The sequence below is a fragment of the Cynocephalus volans genome, chromosome 3 (genome assembly GCF_027409185.1).
Source record: "Cynocephalus volans isolate mCynVol1 chromosome 3, mCynVol1.pri, whole genome shotgun sequence".
In the NCBI taxonomy this organism is placed as follows: domain Eukaryota; kingdom Metazoa; phylum Chordata; class Mammalia; order Dermoptera; family Cynocephalidae; genus Cynocephalus; species Cynocephalus volans.
Genome location: NC_084462.1, coordinates 18,894,261 through 18,913,819, shown reverse-complemented (window position 1 = coordinate 18,913,819; position 19,559 = coordinate 18,894,261). Strand labels below are relative to the sequence as shown.

General features: G+C 37.5%; 1 protein-coding gene across 1 annotated transcript in view; it reads right to left on the bottom strand.

Annotated features, from left to right (window-relative positions):
• SDK1 (sidekick cell adhesion molecule 1) overlaps window positions 1-19,559 on the bottom strand; it is a 983,203-nt gene that overhangs the window by 393,303 nt on the left and 570,341 nt on the right. The window contains exon 5 of the mRNA XM_063090679.1: window positions 17,710-17,843. Coding sequence (XP_062946749.1) covers window positions 17,710-17,843 — 134 coding nt within the window. The remainder of the gene's footprint in view (window positions 1-17,709; window positions 17,844-19,559) is intronic.

Genomic DNA, 19,559 nt, shown 5'->3' with positions numbered 1-19,559 from the left:
GAGAAGTGAAAGAAAGAAGAATCTGTTCCTCCACTGCTGACACTTTCTCAGGCAGATCAGTTTGGAGAAAGAGAACCCATGTAAACTGATGATGTGGAAACTGATTCCCTGAAAACTACCCATAACTGAATATCCTCTCGAACAACTGAACACTGATTTGAAGACCCCTGATCCAGATTAATACCATCTGTTAGTGGAGAGCAGAGTTGACAAGACTTTGCCCAGTCTAATGCCTGCAGAGGCCAAGCAGATAGGTAACACAAATAACTTAGTTGGGCAGTGTGAGAGACTCTCTACCTTCTTCTAACTTCTATTTCCCTATTTTTGATAGAGACTTGGGTACAGGAAAAGATTTCTCTACTGGAAAAAAAAAAGTACAAACATTATGATAAACAATAACTGACATCTCCTAGTAAGAGACACAGCTTGGAATAGTTAGGACATGAGCGAGATGACTTGATGGCCCCTATAAGGACAGCAGCATCTAGGCAGCTCCAGGTGATTGCTTTCTTAACAGATGTGGGTCTGGCAACACCAGATCTTCAATATTTATGAGGACTCCCGTGAGTTTTAAAAGGTTGGTCATGAACAGTTATGTTTGGGCCCTCTGCTAGGGCAGAGCTTTGTTCTTATCTATGACAGTTGGTAAGCTGAAAGTCTGTGAATAGAGAAGCTCCTGTTGACTCCAGGCTTTGCTGTTCCCTTGATCAGGAAGGCCTCCTCCCCAACTCCTCAAAACTAACTCATTCAGCCTGTAAGTCTCAGTTAAGTATCACTTCCTCAGAGGAAACCTCCCAATTCTTCCAGACTTGTCTGGGTGCTGTGCGCTACCCTGGGGTTTCCACAGCAACCCACACTTCTCTTTATCATGGCTTACATGCCTTTGTTTTAATTGGCTATTTAGATGACCCATCTCGCCCTTGATTTCCCTAATTGTTCAATGCCTACCACATGGCTTGGTGCACAAAAGATATCTTATAAATGACTGTTGAATAAATTAACCAGGGTTGCTGTGTATATCCATGCAAGCTAAGTAATGACCACTCATTTGGGCTACCATTGATATAGATAACTATGGACCATGAAGTTGTGCAATGCAACAGCTCAAATGAATGACCAGTCACAGACCTTTGGCATATAAACCTTAGACATACATCCTGTTCATATGTGCAAGTGCTCTCAATGGGACCTGGAAGTCCAAGTCTCACTGGTCTTGACAAGCCCTTACCACTCCTAGATCATTCCAGGACCACGTAAAGATCAATGATGGGTCAAATGAATAGTTTCAATGGGAGTTCTTTGTGTGTACAAAGTGTTATGCATTCTTATAAAATTGTCTCATTCAATGTGGTGGTCTCTAGCCACATAAGATTACTAAAATTAAAGTTATTTGAAATTAAATAAAATAATATGAAATTATAAATTCACTTCCCCAGTTACACCAGTAACATTTCAAGTACTCAATAGCCCCATGCAGCTAATGGCCACCATACTGTACAGTATAAATAGAGAACATTTCTATCATCACAGAAACTCCCACTGGGTCATGGGTCCCACCTCAAATGCTTCCAGAGCCAGGTACCTAATATAAAAGAAGCAGGCTGAGATTCAGAAACATTTCTCTCCTAGGGGAGGTCTACTACACAAATACTTACCTCAAGAACAAAGAGACCTAATCTCTCACTTTAAAACATCTGCCCCTCACATTGTTTTAAATGTACTGTAATTTAAAATTCCACAATGAGTATTTTCCCATAACAAAGAACAGTGCCTTACACAGGAAAACTAAAGTTTCTGCCTTAGGAGAATGCACACATCTGTACAGATTGTTCAAACTGGGGAAAGGGGTCATAGCATGGTCAGATATTTTAAGAATATCTGGAAATATTTCTCCCAACTTTTAAATATTGACTCATGTACTTTTAAAGTGTTGTGTGGGCTAAACAAAACACAATTATCCAGCCCATGATGGCTAGTTTGAACTTCTAATCTAGATTAATACTATATCTTAGGAAAGAAAACACAACAGGAATACAGAATGCATAGTTGCTATGGACAGAATTGTATTCTAAAATTAATATGCTGATGCCCTAACCCCCAATGTGACTGTGAGACAGAACCTTTAACTAAGGTTAAATGAGGTCATAAAGGTGAGGCCCTAATCCAATAGAACCAGTGGAATGCCACCCCTCCCACCCCACTGCCAACACATGGAGGAAAAGTCACGTGAGGACCAGTGACAAGGCAGCTCTCTGAAAGCCAGGAAGAGAAACCCCACCAGAAACCAACCCAGGTGGCACCTTGATCTTGGACTTCCAGCCTCCAGAAAAGAATTGTTCAAGCTACCCAATCTGTGGTGTGTTGTATGGATGCCCAAGCTGTTCCAGTACTGTTAACTTACTCATACATCTAAGTTATTTTATGTATGTATATGTTATATATATAACTTCTACATAAGTTATAAGGAAATCAGTTTTTATAAATCACATATTGAATGGCTTGGAGATGAGAAACTAATATTAATAGCCTATTTGTAAAGCAATTCATTTCTTAAATAACAGTTTGTTGACATGTTGGGATTGCAAAACATGGGCACTGGTATTATTTCACATGGCTCAGTCAGTTTTGCCCACAGAAGGGCCCTGCTCATGAGAACTATGAGGTCTATGGCTTGAAGACTGTAATTCTCCTCACTTGACCTATTTATAACATAGTCCATCTCTTGAAATTTTTCTCTATAGAAGTCTACACTAATAGTCATAGAAATAAGAACTACTGTGAAGTATTCCTGAGAAAAAGTTTCTTCAAGATACTATCTTGTGTGTCTTGACCTTACTGACCTTATCTTTTAAAGCAGGGAAAGGACTGGAAATGGAAGTAGCAGAAACTCAGAACATGTGGGAAAATTACTATTCCCTGAGGACATACCAAACCATATTAAAAGTGCTTGTTTGTCTTTTCCTCCCACCAACATGAGCTCTGATGGCACAAACCAGTCTGCCTTGATCATTATTATATTCTTAGTGTCCATGCTACTTAGTAAAAACTCAACAAATACATATTGAGTAGATGAATTAATGGATGGATATGGATGGACAGATGAAGCCATAAAACAGAAAAAAAGGTTAATTAATAATTGAGGAGACACAGCAAAACAAACCTTCCACTTCAGGGCACCTTACTAAATCACACAAAGAAGTTAAAAAATCAAAAGATAATCAGGATTTTAGAATCAGAGTGGTCTTAAAATCATTTCATCCAACATTTCACTTAACAAAGACTGAATGCCCAGGCTGGCATTCAGGTCTGGAGATAACATTTGATCAGAGGTGATACTTAAAGTCAGAAGAACAAATGAGATCTCCAAGGAGGGGTGGGGTGGGGTTGGGGAGGCACAAAGGAAAACAAAATAGTGCACCAAAGGACTAAACAACAGAGAATCCTCACACCCTGTATGAAGAACCAAAAGGAGAGATAAACACCAAAAGAAGAAAAGCTAGAAGAAGAACAAGAAAAACGCCAGTGAGAAGTTATCCCAGGAAACCAAAATGGAGAGAGAATCAAGAAAGAAAGTAAAAAATGGCTCACTGCACAGACTTTCATTCATTCATTGAACAAACATTTATTATTTGTCATGCACTCCTTCAGTTGCTTGGGGAAACAAGAGACAAAAACCCTTCCCTTGTGGAACTTATATTGTGGTTGGCAATAAAGACAACATACTTAATAAATAAGGACTCTCTTGGAATGAGGTTGTATGACATGTAGTCTTTCTGGGCAACAGGGGTATTGAAAACAAGGGGAGCAAATGACAAGACAGTAGTTACAACAGTCCCTAGTCATATAGAGTGCCATTCTACCCCAGATCTCCTTTTCTTAATCATCTCACTGGTCATGCATTCTCCGTAAATAAAAGATTTTTAAAGAGTTCTGCTAACAAAGCTTTTCCGGCCTTGGAAGCAGAATTAATTGCTCCCTCGCCTGTGCTTCCACAACATTTTCTACATAACTCCATTCCATTTGGCATTCAACATATTGTATTATTGTCATTTGTTCATGGGTCTGCCTCTCCTAGCAAAAAGTGAGCTCAGGAAAGGCAAGAACCATGTGTCTTCTTCATTTAGTTTCCTCAGCATCAAACATAATGCCTGGCAAATATCAGATGCTCAGTGTTTTCTGAATGAAATACCAGTCTAAGTTTTTAAAAGGGGGAGAAGAATCATATACTTTGGTATAAAAGTGAAATATACAGTCTCTAAAAGCCAAAAGAAATCATACTACAATACTTCCAATTGCTTCTTCTGTCCAGACGTACAAGAATGTTGTAGGGATAACTCCAGTATGCAATCTGTTTCCATAATGATGATAAGTTTACTGTTTCATGAATCCCTGAGTATTTTTCCAGGTTGGGGTGATATTCAAAATATTCAATGACCGACATGGCAGGGACAATAACCAGAACAGGAGCCAATGGGGACAAAATGGCCTAATATCATTTTTGCAGATACAAGCTTAAGAGGTTATAATCCAGCCAATCTTAACACCAGTGTAGGGTTCAAGTTAGTAGAGCTGCTTCCTCGATTTCTATGAAGAACATGTTTGCTGTCATGATTTTTTAAAATACTATAATTAAAATGAATAAAGAATAAAAAGCTCAAAATATTGGTATTCACTTTGTATTTCTTTATGATAGTTATGCACTTCATTTGTGCATAATTCTTTTTTCCAAGGACATATTCTCAATTCAGAAGTTAAGTTTTCTTGAGCAGGATAAAGTGTGAAACTGCTCCAACTTTCTGAAATGAACTAATAAGTAAAGGTGAACTTATGCATCTGATTTCTACACCTAAATCATTCTGACTAATGGGGATGCTTCCTAAAGTTTCAAAGAATAGAAAGGGAGAAGTTTGAATCCTGAAGCACGTTTGTGTTGGAAACTTTCCCAAATTCAACCTGTCTGAATTAATAAGACAGAGTGATATCCCATTGGGGAAACAGTGTACAACAATCTTTCAAGGAAACTGCAGGGAACAGCACAGTGTGGGGCATTTAACACCAGGCGGGGTACTCCGCAACAAAATGCATATCAGTAAAACAACGAATAATGGCACAGGCCAGCTGAGAGGGTAACCACTACTGACTCATTTCTTCTCTAGCTCTAACACCTACTCTTTAAGTCCAAGTTGGGAACCAAAATAAGAAAATGTTCATTCTATCAAGAGTTTCACTAGAGTTTTGCACTTCTGGTTTTGTGTTTGTATCTTACTCCCTAGGAAAATCACAAAACCATTATTATAGGCTTCAAACTTCCCAGATGATTCAGGCCTATCACTAGTGAACCAGAAAATTCCTAGCTCACATATTTATGGTTCTATAAAGCTATGTAAAATAGTATTCTTTGGAATCCATCTTAAAAAGCCACACTTGCCAGATAGTCCTGGGCAAAATAACAAGTTATACTATCATGGGTCATAGGGTTTCTTATGCCTTCCTATGACCATATAGAGCTATACAAGGCTCTAAGAGTAGGAAACGATTTTATACCAAAGAGGACATTTCTGAAGTTTATAAATGATAAAAATATATAGGCAGATAATTACCTGAAATAACAAAGAATCACAGGCAGAGATTATTGCTAAGAACTCACTAATTACAACATACACAACAAGTCTACATCTTTGGATAAATTTCTGGTTCCTATAATTTCTGATATGTTACATTATTTTTATATGTAGAATACAAAGAGTTCTTGGAAAAGTGAGAAGTCCAGCACTGGGGATTTGAGAATGGTCTTTAGAGAAGCAAAGTGCCCTTTCACTTTGACAGATACTTTACCTGATTTCCTTAACGCTTTAATATTCTCAACCACATTGTAAAGATCTACAGTTTTAATTACCTGCTGTAATTGTCTTCTATAAGAGCCAAAAGAACATCATTTACAGTGATCAGTAATAAAACATTCTGACTAAGTGGCAAAGGTAGAACTGAACTGTTATCAAAAGGTGACCAATTGTTAGGCTACGTACACAAAAGCAGCAGCCAGATTAAGAAATTTCAATATGATTTTAAAAGTCAAAAACGATTCTGCTATATAAATAATCTCAATGAGTAAAATGGTGAAAGTCTTTTTGGAGGAAGACAGATCTGGGTTAATTACCTGTCTAAGCTTGTGCAAGTTATTTATTCCTTTGGTTTGTTTCCTCATATGTAAAATAGGAATAATATTGACCTCATTGGTTTTTGGGTTTTTTTATGATGATTTAAAGGGGATTAATTTTTTAAATGAGGTTTAATATTTACATACTAGATACATAGTAGACATTCAATAAATGGCTGTTGTTACTACTGCTATAAAATGCTTTCATGATACTTTGGGCCAAATCACGTCTTCCTGTCCTTATTTTAAAGTTTGAAATTGAAGTTAACATATAGGACATCAGGCCTGCCCTCGACACAAATGCCATATTATCATTTTTTATTATTAGCATATTCATTATTACAAATCTTGATTTTTTCCTTTATGCCCTTTACCTGATCTATACCTCCTCAAGCTGTCTCCCTCCTTTCCCCCATCTCTAGTAACCTTAGGTTTGTTCTCTCCTTCTGAAAGTTCAATGAATTGTTGTGGTCTTTTCTTTCTTTCTCACTTTTTTTCCTCCTTTCTTAGCACCCAGTTATAAGTGAGAATATGTGGTATTTCTCTTTCCTAGTCAGGCTTATTTCATTCTTTGGGAGAATTTCATTCTTTTTTATGGCAGAGTAGTATTTCATGGTGTATATATACCACAGTTTCCTTATACAATCATCCAACAATGGACATTTAGGTTGGTTCCATGTCTTGGCTCTTGTAAACAGAGCTGTGATGAACATGGGAGTACAGGTATCCCTTTGACATGATGATTTCCATTCCTCTGGGTATATACCCAGAAGTGGGATTGGGCTGGATCGTATGGAAGATCTATCTGTAGCTGTTTGAGAAACCTCCATACTGCTAATTTACAGTCCCACCAATAGTGCAAGTGGGAGCTAAGAGAGAAAAAAAAGGAAGGAAAGAAAGACCACAGTGGTGTGTTGCACTTGCAGAGGGAGAGAGCATACCTTGGCATACAAAGTGGAGTAGGGAGTAGAGGGGGAGGGAGAGGGAGGTTGGGGATAATTGGGTGGGGGACACAAGGTACAAACGTAATTTGTGGTAATGGGCATGCTGCCAGTATGGATCTGGCCTCACATCTTGGACACGAGGGGTGACAATCAGCTTTGTATCTCATGAATGTTCATAACCAATTTAAAAAAAGACAATTTAGTCTAGCAAATAAGATAATCTGGATTTTGAAAAACCTCAAAAATTCTGAAGGAAGAGAAACTAAACAGGTGTTTCTTAATTAGCTGCTTTGGAATTTTGAACTCACTAGAAAAGGAAAAATAATATTGTGAGGGCATGAGTAGAATTATTTATCCTAGAAAATAACTGGAAGCTGAACACCAGAGAATTGACCAGGAACACTTGCATTCAATTACCAGGTAAATATAGTTATCCCAAACAAACTATATTTATAATGAACAAGTTATAGTTATAACAACAACTAGTTATATAACAACTATATTTACAAACTAACTATATTGACAACTAACAAACTATCTTTACAACTAGTTAGCTGTTAGACTAAGATTGGTATCATCTTAGCCAATAACCATTTTAAGGTTTTCCCAGACAAGATGTATAATGGATATATGTTAGAGTTTATAAAATGACCAAGGAAAATTCAATTTTCCATCCCCCTTGTTTGTGCCCTCCAAAAATTATCTTATTTTATTTTATCAAGTATAGTGACGGGGAAAGTACTTCAATGAATATAAAATCCAAAGTGATCAGAGCTAGGAAGATATTGTATGAGTACCCTGTAATGTTGAGTCAATCTCAAAATGAGTTTTGAAATGTTCTGTTTACATATTATGAGCCTACAATAAAATTATCTTAAATTCCCTGTTAACTGAATTCAGCCTGTTGACTAAGGTTGATATTAGATCCCAGAGTCAAAGGCAGAAGTTATCGGGGTTACTTCAAGTTCCAGCCCTAAAACTACCACAATTAAAGGACTCCTATGCTTAAATATTTGAATATAATAATTTAAATTGGTATATTTAACGGGAGCAGAAGGGGAGGTGGTTTGGAGGAATTATTAAAGCTGAGCTCTGTGGAGGAGTCTGTAAAAAAAAATTTGATTAGGTAAACCCTTACGGTAATTTGTGCCCTTAAATAATCATACCATAATTGGGAGAAGTGAATAAATACTTATGGCCCATTTACTGAATCCAACTGGTCAGTTCTGCTTGGTTAATGAATTCTCCCAAGTGTTTGTCTTACTCCCTGGGTGAAATTTACTCACTGTGTAAAATCTGCCACAACAGTTAAATATTAATACCTGGGAATTAGGGAGTATAATCATGCACATCAGTCTTGTAAATCCACTGGGACAGATCATGTCTTACTATATCCTATGTGGTGTCTAATCCATTATTGATGATAATAAAGTAACCACTCCTATTATAAACTGTAATTTATTGCTCTGCTGCTCATCGGTAAGCACCGACACCGGTCTCATCTCCCACTACACCCTTAAGCCAAACCTGTGTTCACTGTCCACCCAAAGATGCCTCACAAGGGTTATAAAAGAGTACCAGCTCCAGAGCTGCATGTACGTGACTACACTCTAGTGTTACCTAGATTGAATGTTTGTCAGGAGTGATTATGACATCAAAATGGAAGTTCTCCTTTTTAAAAAATAAAACTAAGCCCTTCTAAGTTTTAGGTTTGGCAGAGCTCTTGCCAGACAATCTCCAGGACAATGGGAAGGAAGTCTCAGTGGATGGCCACTTTCCCTCCTGAATTTTGCTTTTTCCTTGGGCTTCCCTCATTTGGACACATTTTGACACCAAGATTATACCCAGCCTCCAGGGCATGTGCTGCTCCCCTTTTATTTGGAGGGTCAAATAAACCTTGGCTTGAATCCTTCTTCCCATTTATTGTTTTTGTGATTTGGGTCAATATCCTAAACTTCTAGAGCCTCAGGGTCCTCAGCTTTGAAATAAAGTTGACCATTAATTCCCAGAGCTACTGTGGAATTTAGGAAAGAAAACAGATGTGAAAACATCTATCTGGTACTCAAGGAATGTTGGTGCTCTTCTTCTACCTATGATCTTGGAGAATCATTTAACAGTACTCTTATTTATAAATTATCTTCATATCTGCATACAGCTTGGGACAGTTTTTGCTCCTACATCACCTAAAAGAATTTTGTAATTTGTACATCTGTCCCACATTTTAAGTTGACACTAAAATTTTTCATCATAAATTTGAAGAACTGTAAATATAATTTCTAGTGTATTTTAGTATTTTAATATTCCAGTGTATTTTAATAAAACGACTACAGTACTTTTGCATGTATTCAAAGAAATCTAAATATTTGATGGAGCAGGTCCAAAGATTTGATACACATCATCACTCATTTAAAAAATATGTGTAACAAGCTCTAATTTTTTTTATAGAAATTTTACATTATTCCTTTTTTTTTCTTCTTGAACTTGTATTTCCATCCTACTCCCCCAATGGAATTTTATCCTAATTTATTAGATTTATTGATTCAGTGTATTTTATTGATCACCCTATCATAGCCTTTGAAAAATATGTATATAAATTCAAATTTTAGCCAGCAAACATGTGGTTCTTGGTTAAAAAAAAAAAAAATGAACAAAAAACAAAACCTTCTCTTAGATTGAGTTATTGTTACAATTATTACCAGCACTCAATCAAAAAGAATAAAATTACAAATTTACAAATTTTGGTGAATAGTTTAATATAAAAGAAAAAAATTGGAAATGCATCTCTGAAAAGAGATGGATATTACCCTAATTCTGATCCTGCTTTTCTTTTTTATAAATATAACTGCTGTTCATGTAAACAATAGATGAGAACGGAAGGAATTTGTTATAGAATATCCCTTAATTCTTTAAACTCCTTCTGAGTTCTATATCAAAAGTCACAGGGTAATTTGTTAGTTAGGATAGGTGAATCTTTGTTCCAATAATGAAAACACTCTGAAGTCTCTCTCAGTGCTTAGCACACAAAGGTTCACTTCTCACTCGTACTAAGTCCAGTTCTGCCGGGGCCTTCCTCCAGGGCCATTCTTTCCATGTGCTAATTCAAATATCTGGACAACTCTCATTTTGTAGCTCTACCATCTCAATACAATGCCTGGCCACAGTTGTCCCCAAAGAGGAAGGGAGAACGTCAAGGTGATATGCTGGCTCTTAAACACCTGGACTGAAAGTAACATACTTCATTCCACTCACATTGCCCCCCAAACTGCAAAGGGGCTGGAAATGTCTTCCAAGTGGACTATATCAGAGTTAGCAATCATTAAAAATTATTTGTAATTAAATGTCAGCTGACGATGGATTTTGGTCCTACCTCATTTTATAGAGAGCAAAGAATTGACACCTGATTTATGAAATTATTTCCCAGTTATTAGAGTCCTTCACTTTTTCAATTCTGCTATGATATTTAAAATTCCCCCTTTGTTTAGCACTTAGACATTTATAGCCTCAGATAATGCCTATATTAAAGATTTAAGATGAGTAAGACATGAGCATTCCATCTTGTACAGTGAGAGGGGCAATTGTGAAAAGAGCCACCTGGACCTCAGATATCCTCAGACAGATTGTTTTTTAGAAAGAGTATATGAAAGGACCTGTAAATAGACGGCCTGAAAATTTTATATGCCTTCTTACCTCCTTTACGTACCCCAAGCGATACTCATAGATGAGTGATTGTTGCTTTGGGAGACTGGGGATATTGGACTATCCCAAATTTGTTCAAAAGTTGAGGGAAAATTATAATTCATGGTTTAACCCAATTCCCTAAGATTTACCAACTGTGAAATTAGGTTGAAATAAATCACACAGGGGAAAAGAAAGACATCTTGGGATGAGAAGAGATGGAAATACAGTGGAGAAAGCATGGGTAGGTAACAGAAACAGCCCAGTTTTGCTTCGTGGGGGTGGTGGGGAGAGAATTATGGCCTCATTATCTCTTTATCGCTTTGGGCCTGTCTTGTTGCTGTTGTTACTGAAGTCTGTTGAGAGTCACCAGCTGCATTCTTATTCTAAACCTCATTCACAATCCACCAATACATATATTTGGGGTTCAGAAACAAAATGTTAGAACTGGCATTTTTATTTATGTTTTTTAACTGAAACCATAAGAAGAAAACTAAGCTTTAATGCTTTTTATTATGCAGAATCGGGTCTACTAGTTGGATGGCCCCATGTCATACTCTGTGTGCAAGCTACCCCAAGGGAAGATCTGAAAATTCTCATTTTCAAAGAAGTGAACAGGATGCCCTCACAGTGTTTGCTTTTAGAACTTTCTAGTGGACTATAGTTTACCTTTGCCTGGATAGGTGAATGCATGTACTTGTATATTTAGTTTTTTGCGGTTTTTTTATGTGACCGGTAAGGGGATTGCAACCCTTGGCTTGGTGTTGCCTGCACTGCGCTCAGCCAGTGAGTGCACCAACCATCCCTATATAGGATCCGAACCCGCAGCGGGAGTGCCGCTACACTCCCAGTGCCACACTCTCCTGAGTGAGCCACGGGGCCAGCCCTGTATATTTAGTTTTAACTAAACTAAATCTCACACAGAGTGGATAACTAGATATACAACTATTCCTGGGAAGAAGCCACACAGATTTGAGTTACTAGTAATGCTAGCACAAATGAATGACAACAAAGGCATTGCTGATTCCTGCATTGTAGTACAAGCTATATTACAGGGAAAAACAATTATACGTAGCCAGATGTTACAAGAATTTAGCCAAAAGCCAACATTATCAGGAAGATCAAATAAAATACAGACTTTTATTCACAAAGTGTGCCATGAATGAGATAGGAACTAGAGACGAAATGAAACTTTCATGATTAGCAAAATACTTAAAATATTATGTGGGGAAAATAAAATAGTTTGGTTAGGCTCCCTTGACTCAGGTCTGGTTGGGAGTTCAAGCAGCACATTCTTAATTCTTTGTAAACAAGTTGTGTATGGGTGGAGTTAGTGTGCATGTGCACCCATGTATCTTTCTAGTTATTGCTTTTGTGTGTTCTGCAGTTTGTGAAGCAGGCTGGCAGCAGAGAGCTCATGTCTAACAATAGAGCATGTTTACTCTGCTGGCAGCTGCTCAGTTTCAGTTTTTCTTTGGTTTTTGCCGGTAGCTGTTGAGTTTCTGAGTTTCTTTTTGTATTGCCTAGCTCATAGTGTAGTGTGTGCTGAATAAAGACTATTCCTTCTTCAACCAAGGCTCCAAGGACCATTTTGTCCAGTTACTTAGCTTATAGACCCGCGTGTGAAGGATTTGTGAATGGGCTTGAGGGGTCTGTGAGGTCCAGACCCAGCTCTAGCTCTACATATTATTACACCTTTATCTCTTTTGTATGATAGTTAATACTTATAATTTATAAGTAACTAACTGTGATGGTTAATTTTAGGTGTCAAATTGAGTAGATTAAGGAATACATAGAAGCCTGGCAAGGCATTATTCTTGGGTGTGTCTATGAGGGTGTTTCCAGAAGAAAATAGCACGTAAGCCTGAGTGGACTAGTGGGAACAATCTGCCCTTGATATGGGCAAACACCATCCAATGCACCAGGGGCCTGGAGAGAACAAAACTGGAGGAAAAGGTAAATCTTTTGCACTCTTCCACTGGAGCTGGGATAGACTCTTCTTTCCTGCCCATGGATATCTGAACTTGAGATTTTTTAGCCTTTGGGTTCCAGGATGTACACCAGTGGCACCCCGGCTCTCAATCTTGTGGTCTCGGACTGAGAATTGCACCATCAGCTTACCTGGTTCTAAGGCTTCCAGACTTGGACTGAACCACGCTACTGGCATCCAGTATGTAGAGAGCCCGTCATGGGACTCCTCAGCCTTCACAATGGCATAAGCCAATTCTCCTAATAAATCCTCTCATATTTTTATATACATATCCTATTCATTCTCTATCTGGAGAACCCTGACTGATTTACATATTAGGGGTAAATGCCCAAGGCTTATTTACTGATGGAGTGCCTATAAAAAAGCTTTCAAGACCACAGCCTAGACTTAGTTCTGTCCATCACAAGTGCCAGGAGGCCAGGGCCAGAGCATGCCTCATGCTTCCTTACATACCCCACTTAGCAGATTTAATACATGGCTAAATGATTAAACTCATGACTTTACTATGAAATACATTTCCTATTTGTGTTTCTGAAAATTCTGGGAGTAAGGTATCACACAACCTATAAAGCTGTAGCTTGATTCTGAATTACTCATATGTGGTGTGGGGACAGTAACCAGATTGGTTTTCAGTAATACAGGTTGAATATCCCTTATCTGAAATGCTTGGGAATAGAAGTGCTTCAAATTTGATTTTTTTGGATTTTAGAATATTTGCATATATATTACTAGCAGCTAAAGGGGACTGGGAAGATCTTTTTTCCCTTGGGGGCACTGAACAAACTGCGTTGTGCACCTGCATTTTGACTGACCCCTCACATGAAGTCAGGTGTAGAATTTTCCACTTGTGGCATCATATCAGTGCTCAAAAGGTTTCACATTTTGGAGCAGTTTTGATTTTGAATTAGGGATGCCTGTATTTCAAACCATTCCCATTGCTTTAGGAATCAAACCCATGTCAGAGTCCATTTGAAAGGCTTATGCCTGCATCCTTCTCTCCCTTTAATGTTAAAGGCACAAGGAAAATAAGATAGAATTTTATCTGGGCACACAAAGCCATGTTTTAGAGGGCAGTTCTCTCAGATGACTGTTCTTAGATATTATTCTCAGGAATCCACTTTCAACTACTAAACCTATATGAGGTCTGCAGTTAAATTAGCATTACAGAGGACAAAAGAATGTTAAGTGGTCTTCAGAATTAAAAGCAAGGGTTTGTCAGCCTGAAGGAGGATCAGCTGAAACGATAGCCTATCTGCAAATGTTGTTTGAAGAGGAGACATTAAAATGAAAGAGGTGAAAAAAACAGGACAGAGAGAGTCAGTCATTTCTTTTTTAATCTAAGTTTCATCCCTAGTAGAGAATCCCATTACACTGGACATTTTGAATATTGGATCAGAACTGATGATGTGTCTAAGGTATGTACAATGGCATTTAAACAATGATTGATTAATCACTGTACAAAATTCTCATCTCCTCATTCAAGGTTGGTTGTTTTTTTTTTTTTTGTTTGTTTTTTTAAAGAAGAAACTCTTATTCACATATTAATTCAGTCTGGAAGATCTGATATATACAAGTTAACTCAATGTAAAATCTTCAAAGTGAAAGCCAAAAACAGGTTGACAGGTTTATAAAGCTTGCCTGGATTTGACCCAGAATAGAAATGTCTACTCTCAGGCAAGTTCAGCCCATTCTTTTTCCAGTGTGCACCTGAGCTGTGGGAGCCAGCTATGAAAAATTCATGCAGGATGCTTCAACAGTCCCACCTATGTCCTTAACATCTGCTGGCTTCACATCGCATTAAAACTTCAAAGCAAATCCACCCCTGAGATGGCAGCAAGCTTTCACTGGGAGCAGGGGGATGGACAGTTCAGAGAAGTCCTCTCCTTCTTGACAGGAATATATGTATGAAACATGCTGTAATTTATCTTCCTAACCACACAAAAAGGGGAGAAATGTTAAGAAATAACAATGCTGTCTACTAAACATGCACAAACAGCAGGCAGTACCATTATGGGACCGCATTTCACTTGTAAGTCATGCTTTTTTAAAAAAATTATTTATTTTTATCGAAACCTCCTTTATCTTTTGCTTCCCATAAGCTTCAAGTGTAGCCAAAATATTTAGCAATTGAAAAGGTGGTGAGGTTTGTGAACTCTTAAGTACACAGTTGTGAAAATATATTATTTCCTCCTGTTTGCTGGGTGATACAGTATCACTCATTCAGATGTTCTGGGACGAGGCTAACCCGGTTGCTACTCCACTCTGATGCTCTGCTGTCCTTGCAGAAGGAACAGTTTATTATGACAGGAAACCTAAGGTGGGTCTACATGACACTCTCCAATTTAAAATTACAGTAGAATCCACTAGGAATTTAATTTCTGGTATCCTACCATCCCAATCCTATTCACTACATAAAGATTCCCAACTTTATTCTGCCGACACCAAGGAAAAATTTATCTTAGTTAAACGATAATTGGGTGAAATATCTTTTGATTCTTCAGAAATGCTGGCTGGCAAGTTTTTAAAATTTTTCATCAATCTTGTTTGGTGTTTTTACAAAAGCCTACAGCAGAAAAAAAAAAAAAAAAGATATCTAAGTCTGCAGAACACACATTATCTTACTACCAGTATAAATAGGTCTTGAGAATATCTAATTCCAAAACACACCTAGTGAGGTGATGTGTCCTTCAGTATTCACAGCCTCACAAGGTGATGGGAAGCCAGGTCCTGAAATTTAGTTTCCATCACTTAGAGCACTCAGTGCAGTCCAGAAAGGAGCAAAATTTAAACATAGAATTCTGAGATTTTCTGCTTATTTATAAAGACTTTTAACCTATAGAGGTTTTCAAAATAGAACTTTTAGTGAGAAAATGGTTAATTGGGTGCCATCTAACATTTAGCTAAATCCAATATGTCAATAGGAAGGTTCTTCTAAGAATTAAAATAAGGTAGTAAGTTCCTTAACCTCTTCTCACATTTTACTGGTCCTGATAAAAAGCAAAGAATATATAAGAAAACAAAGTGCAGGTTTTCTCCTAAGATTTAAAATAAGTCCATATCATCAACCTTCTTATATCTCACCTTATACGCATTTTACCTGGTGCCAAAGAAAAGATAAAAATATACAAGGGAATAAAATGCAAGCCAGTTAATTATAATATTTATGAGCAGCTTCCAATCTACTTTTTGGGTGGGATAGAAACTGAAATTATTGAAAAGAAATTTACATATTCCAATTATCTAACACCATGGTATTGCATTAGTATAGCAATTTTCAAATTCACTGTATTAATTTTATTTTCTACTAGCCTCTATAGAGTAGGCATGAAGGAAACTACTAGATGCAGAGGATTCTATAACTTTGTGATGTTAGCATCATGTTAACCAGAATTTTGTGGAGTGATTTATTTCCCCTCTACTAACAGATAAAAGCAAATACACTTGTTTCTGACCTAGAATTCCACTTCCTTTGACCTATTATTATGCTGGTATTTATATTACAATTGAGTGCTGAATCAGATTTGCTAAACAATAAATGGCTCTAGTTGTAAAACTTGAAAATCATTAAAGTAATCACAATCTACTTGATAATACAGTTTCCATCCTTTATTATCGCAATTGAAAAAAAATCTTCATAGATTATATTCATTTCCACTATGATTCTTGATCCAGACTGTCCTTTAAATAGCAGTATATCATGCACTGGATTTTGTGAACCCCACACCTAATCAATGTGCATAATTCTCCAAAGCATTAAAAAGGTGCTACTTATCCTAAATCTGCACCCAATGTATGATCTAGAGAGAAGGATTCAATCACTTAAATTAAGGAGCTGACAGCAGGATGACAACACAGCAGGGCCACTTAGGATCATGCACCAGGAATGCAGTGGGCATACAAGAGCTCACTCAGTTAATTCCCACAGACTCCTGCACCCAGTGTTTGCTACAAAGATGCACCCAGTACATTCTACTGGGCCTAAAGCAATTGTATCCCTCAAGGACCATGTGAAGAAAGCACTATCACCCTATCCCATGTATGTTTCAAACTACCTGAAAGGGAAAACCATCCCTTCAAGGTGTTTTTTTAAAAAGATGAAAGCCACTACTACATAGAAAAATCAATATAACTCATTCTTGTAGGACGTGATCATAATATTTTGAAATTTACCATCTGCCACAACTATTTCCTGACTGTATTTTACCAAAAGCATAATAACTGCATTTCATACCATGAAGCTTCATGCTGCAAACATCTGATGACATGCCCTCTGGTATGTACGTTTGAATCTAGTCTAGTTCAGAGTTCTTGCTTTTGGTTATTTCCCCCTTCTCTAGCAATTAACTCTGCTAATAGAATTTATGAAGCATTCTTTCAAAGGCCAAACATTTAAACTAAGGAGGAAACTAAAAAGTCCTTAAATGAACTGTACATGGAACTGTGATTTGTGTGTATTCTCTTCATGAGTCAGGCTTTTAGTTAAATCAGGTAGAAAATATGATCGAGTGATTCTGCTTTAATACTGTTAATTTTAACATAACTTAATATATTTCTCAAATATTTGATTATTAGATGAGAAGAACATAACCTGTGCCTAATCTAGTCCCAAATAAGGTTCATGGATACAATTTAAGTCAAAAATTTTTTGTTGTTAAAAAATATATACATTAACAGTGTACAAAAGCAAAATTATTATTTAATCCACAAAACAAATAAGACCTTGCATTCAGAAATATCAGATAGATTCACATTTTCTACATGTCACTTCAAAGGAAGCAGCAGCCCTAAAGCTCTCCATACTACTGACATTGGATCAATATTGAAGCATAATTACTATACTAGAGAGATAAGATTTATTGCAAAATGTCCCATCAGAGAGTGATTATCAATTTAAGCAAGATTTTATTGCTTTCAGAATTATCATTTGGAATTTCAAAACTCACTTGCTATGCTCAAATAAATGAATGGGCTTGTCTTGTTTTCTCCGTTCCGCTCATTGACAGCCTGCACGTAGTAAGCCCCAGTGTCACTCGCTGTCGTTGCAAGGATCACCAGTTGATTCTCCAGTGTGATGGCTCTGTTTCAGAAAAGCAGAGGACAGTGTCAAAGCCACTCCAGGGATTACTTATTTGTAATGTAAAATTAATTTATTAGGCCACCTATAAAGGAATGTCTAAAGGTTAAAAAAAGATCTGATAGGGCAAAACCAAAACAAGACAATAAACACTGAGCTTTCTCGGGTCTGGTTGACACACTCCAGCCAGAAGTGTCTGAGCGTTCCAGGTGCTCTACATGTGTACAAACCCTTGACTGTGAGAAAGACAATGTTTTGGGAGTTTGTTAAAACTAATTCATAATAAGACCAGTTAGAAGAAATTCTCGAGGAACTGTCCCTTTGTTTTCAGGCAGGGCTATTTGATCACACAATGGTCACAAACCTTTCATATAGAGGGCTGGACTGCCAAAACCTTGACTCAGGGCAAATTAATTTATTGTGATTTTCTCCACCCCAAGTCCAGGTGAGCCTCATTGAGTCTTTGCATATCTATTTCTACACTGGTGGGCAGAAGGAAAGTTGCCAATGGGCATAGAGCTGACCCCATTCAACTTAAATTCTTCCATAATTATCAACTCCAGGCCACATATTCTTCACCTGTGCTATCTCTGCTCATTCTAGGAGTGCAAACATACAATTAAATAGTCTACCTGAACATGACCAAATCTTTCTCATATATCCCAATTCTAATGCAACAGGAATCTCTGAAACATTTGATTCACCCTCCCATTCTTCGAGCCACTGAGGCTCGCAGAGGTTAAGTTGCTTGTTCACTCCGATGCACCCGTCCCCCACTGTAATTTATTCTAATTTGTTAATTTTGGCCCACCCATTCTGAACTTTCTGAGCTGGCAGCCTTCTGATGCTGCCTGGGGGCTGTAGAGTGAGCTGCCCACTCCCAGCCCAGGGCACAGCCTGCGCAGGCAGAAAGGCTGGGTGTGGCCCCCTGGAGGTTGATCTTGCTGTTTTTATTCCCTGTCTTCTGTGTTTGTCTTCTTTGGTACTTGCTGGGAGAGAAAAGAAATGTAAGCAAAGCAGAAGTAGGTGTGAAAATGGATCTAAACCCAAGTGTGTCCCATCCCATGCCTTTCCTTTAATGGTAGGACGCCGTTATCTTGCAAAAGTGAAATGTGTCCCCTTCCTCAACTTCTAGTGTATTTCACAAAAAACAGAAACAAAACCTCCCAACAAAACTGTGTTGGAGCCTGAAAAAACGAAGTTATTTGTCTGAGGTAACACAGCAACTTAATACCAAAGGAGGGACAGGGTCTTCTCACGTGTAGATTAACACTCTTCCAATCATATCATGTAAAGTCTCTCATTGTACTACTTATTTTAAAAGAAGAAAAAGAAAAATAATGAAGATAAAACTTCCATAATTCCAAGCAACTTTTAATCGAAATGGATGTCCTATAGTATCCTTTGCTCATGTTATAATTCTGTATTCTTTTTGCTACTTAAGGAAGTGGGTGAGGGAGATAGAATTTGTTAAAAAACAAAAAACCAAAAAACCCCAAAAGTTAGTAAACTATTCTCTGGCTGGCCATGGAGGGTAAAATGCATTCTGAGCACCAAAATATCATTTAGTCTATGCTTTTATTTCCAAAACACTAGACACATCTTTGGACTTTAGAGAAAACTGTGCTACCACCATGACTGTGTTACTCTGTAGGGAATAGTTCTGTTTGTTTTGTAATCCTACACAGTTACAGCCCTTCCAGATTCAGATAATCTAAA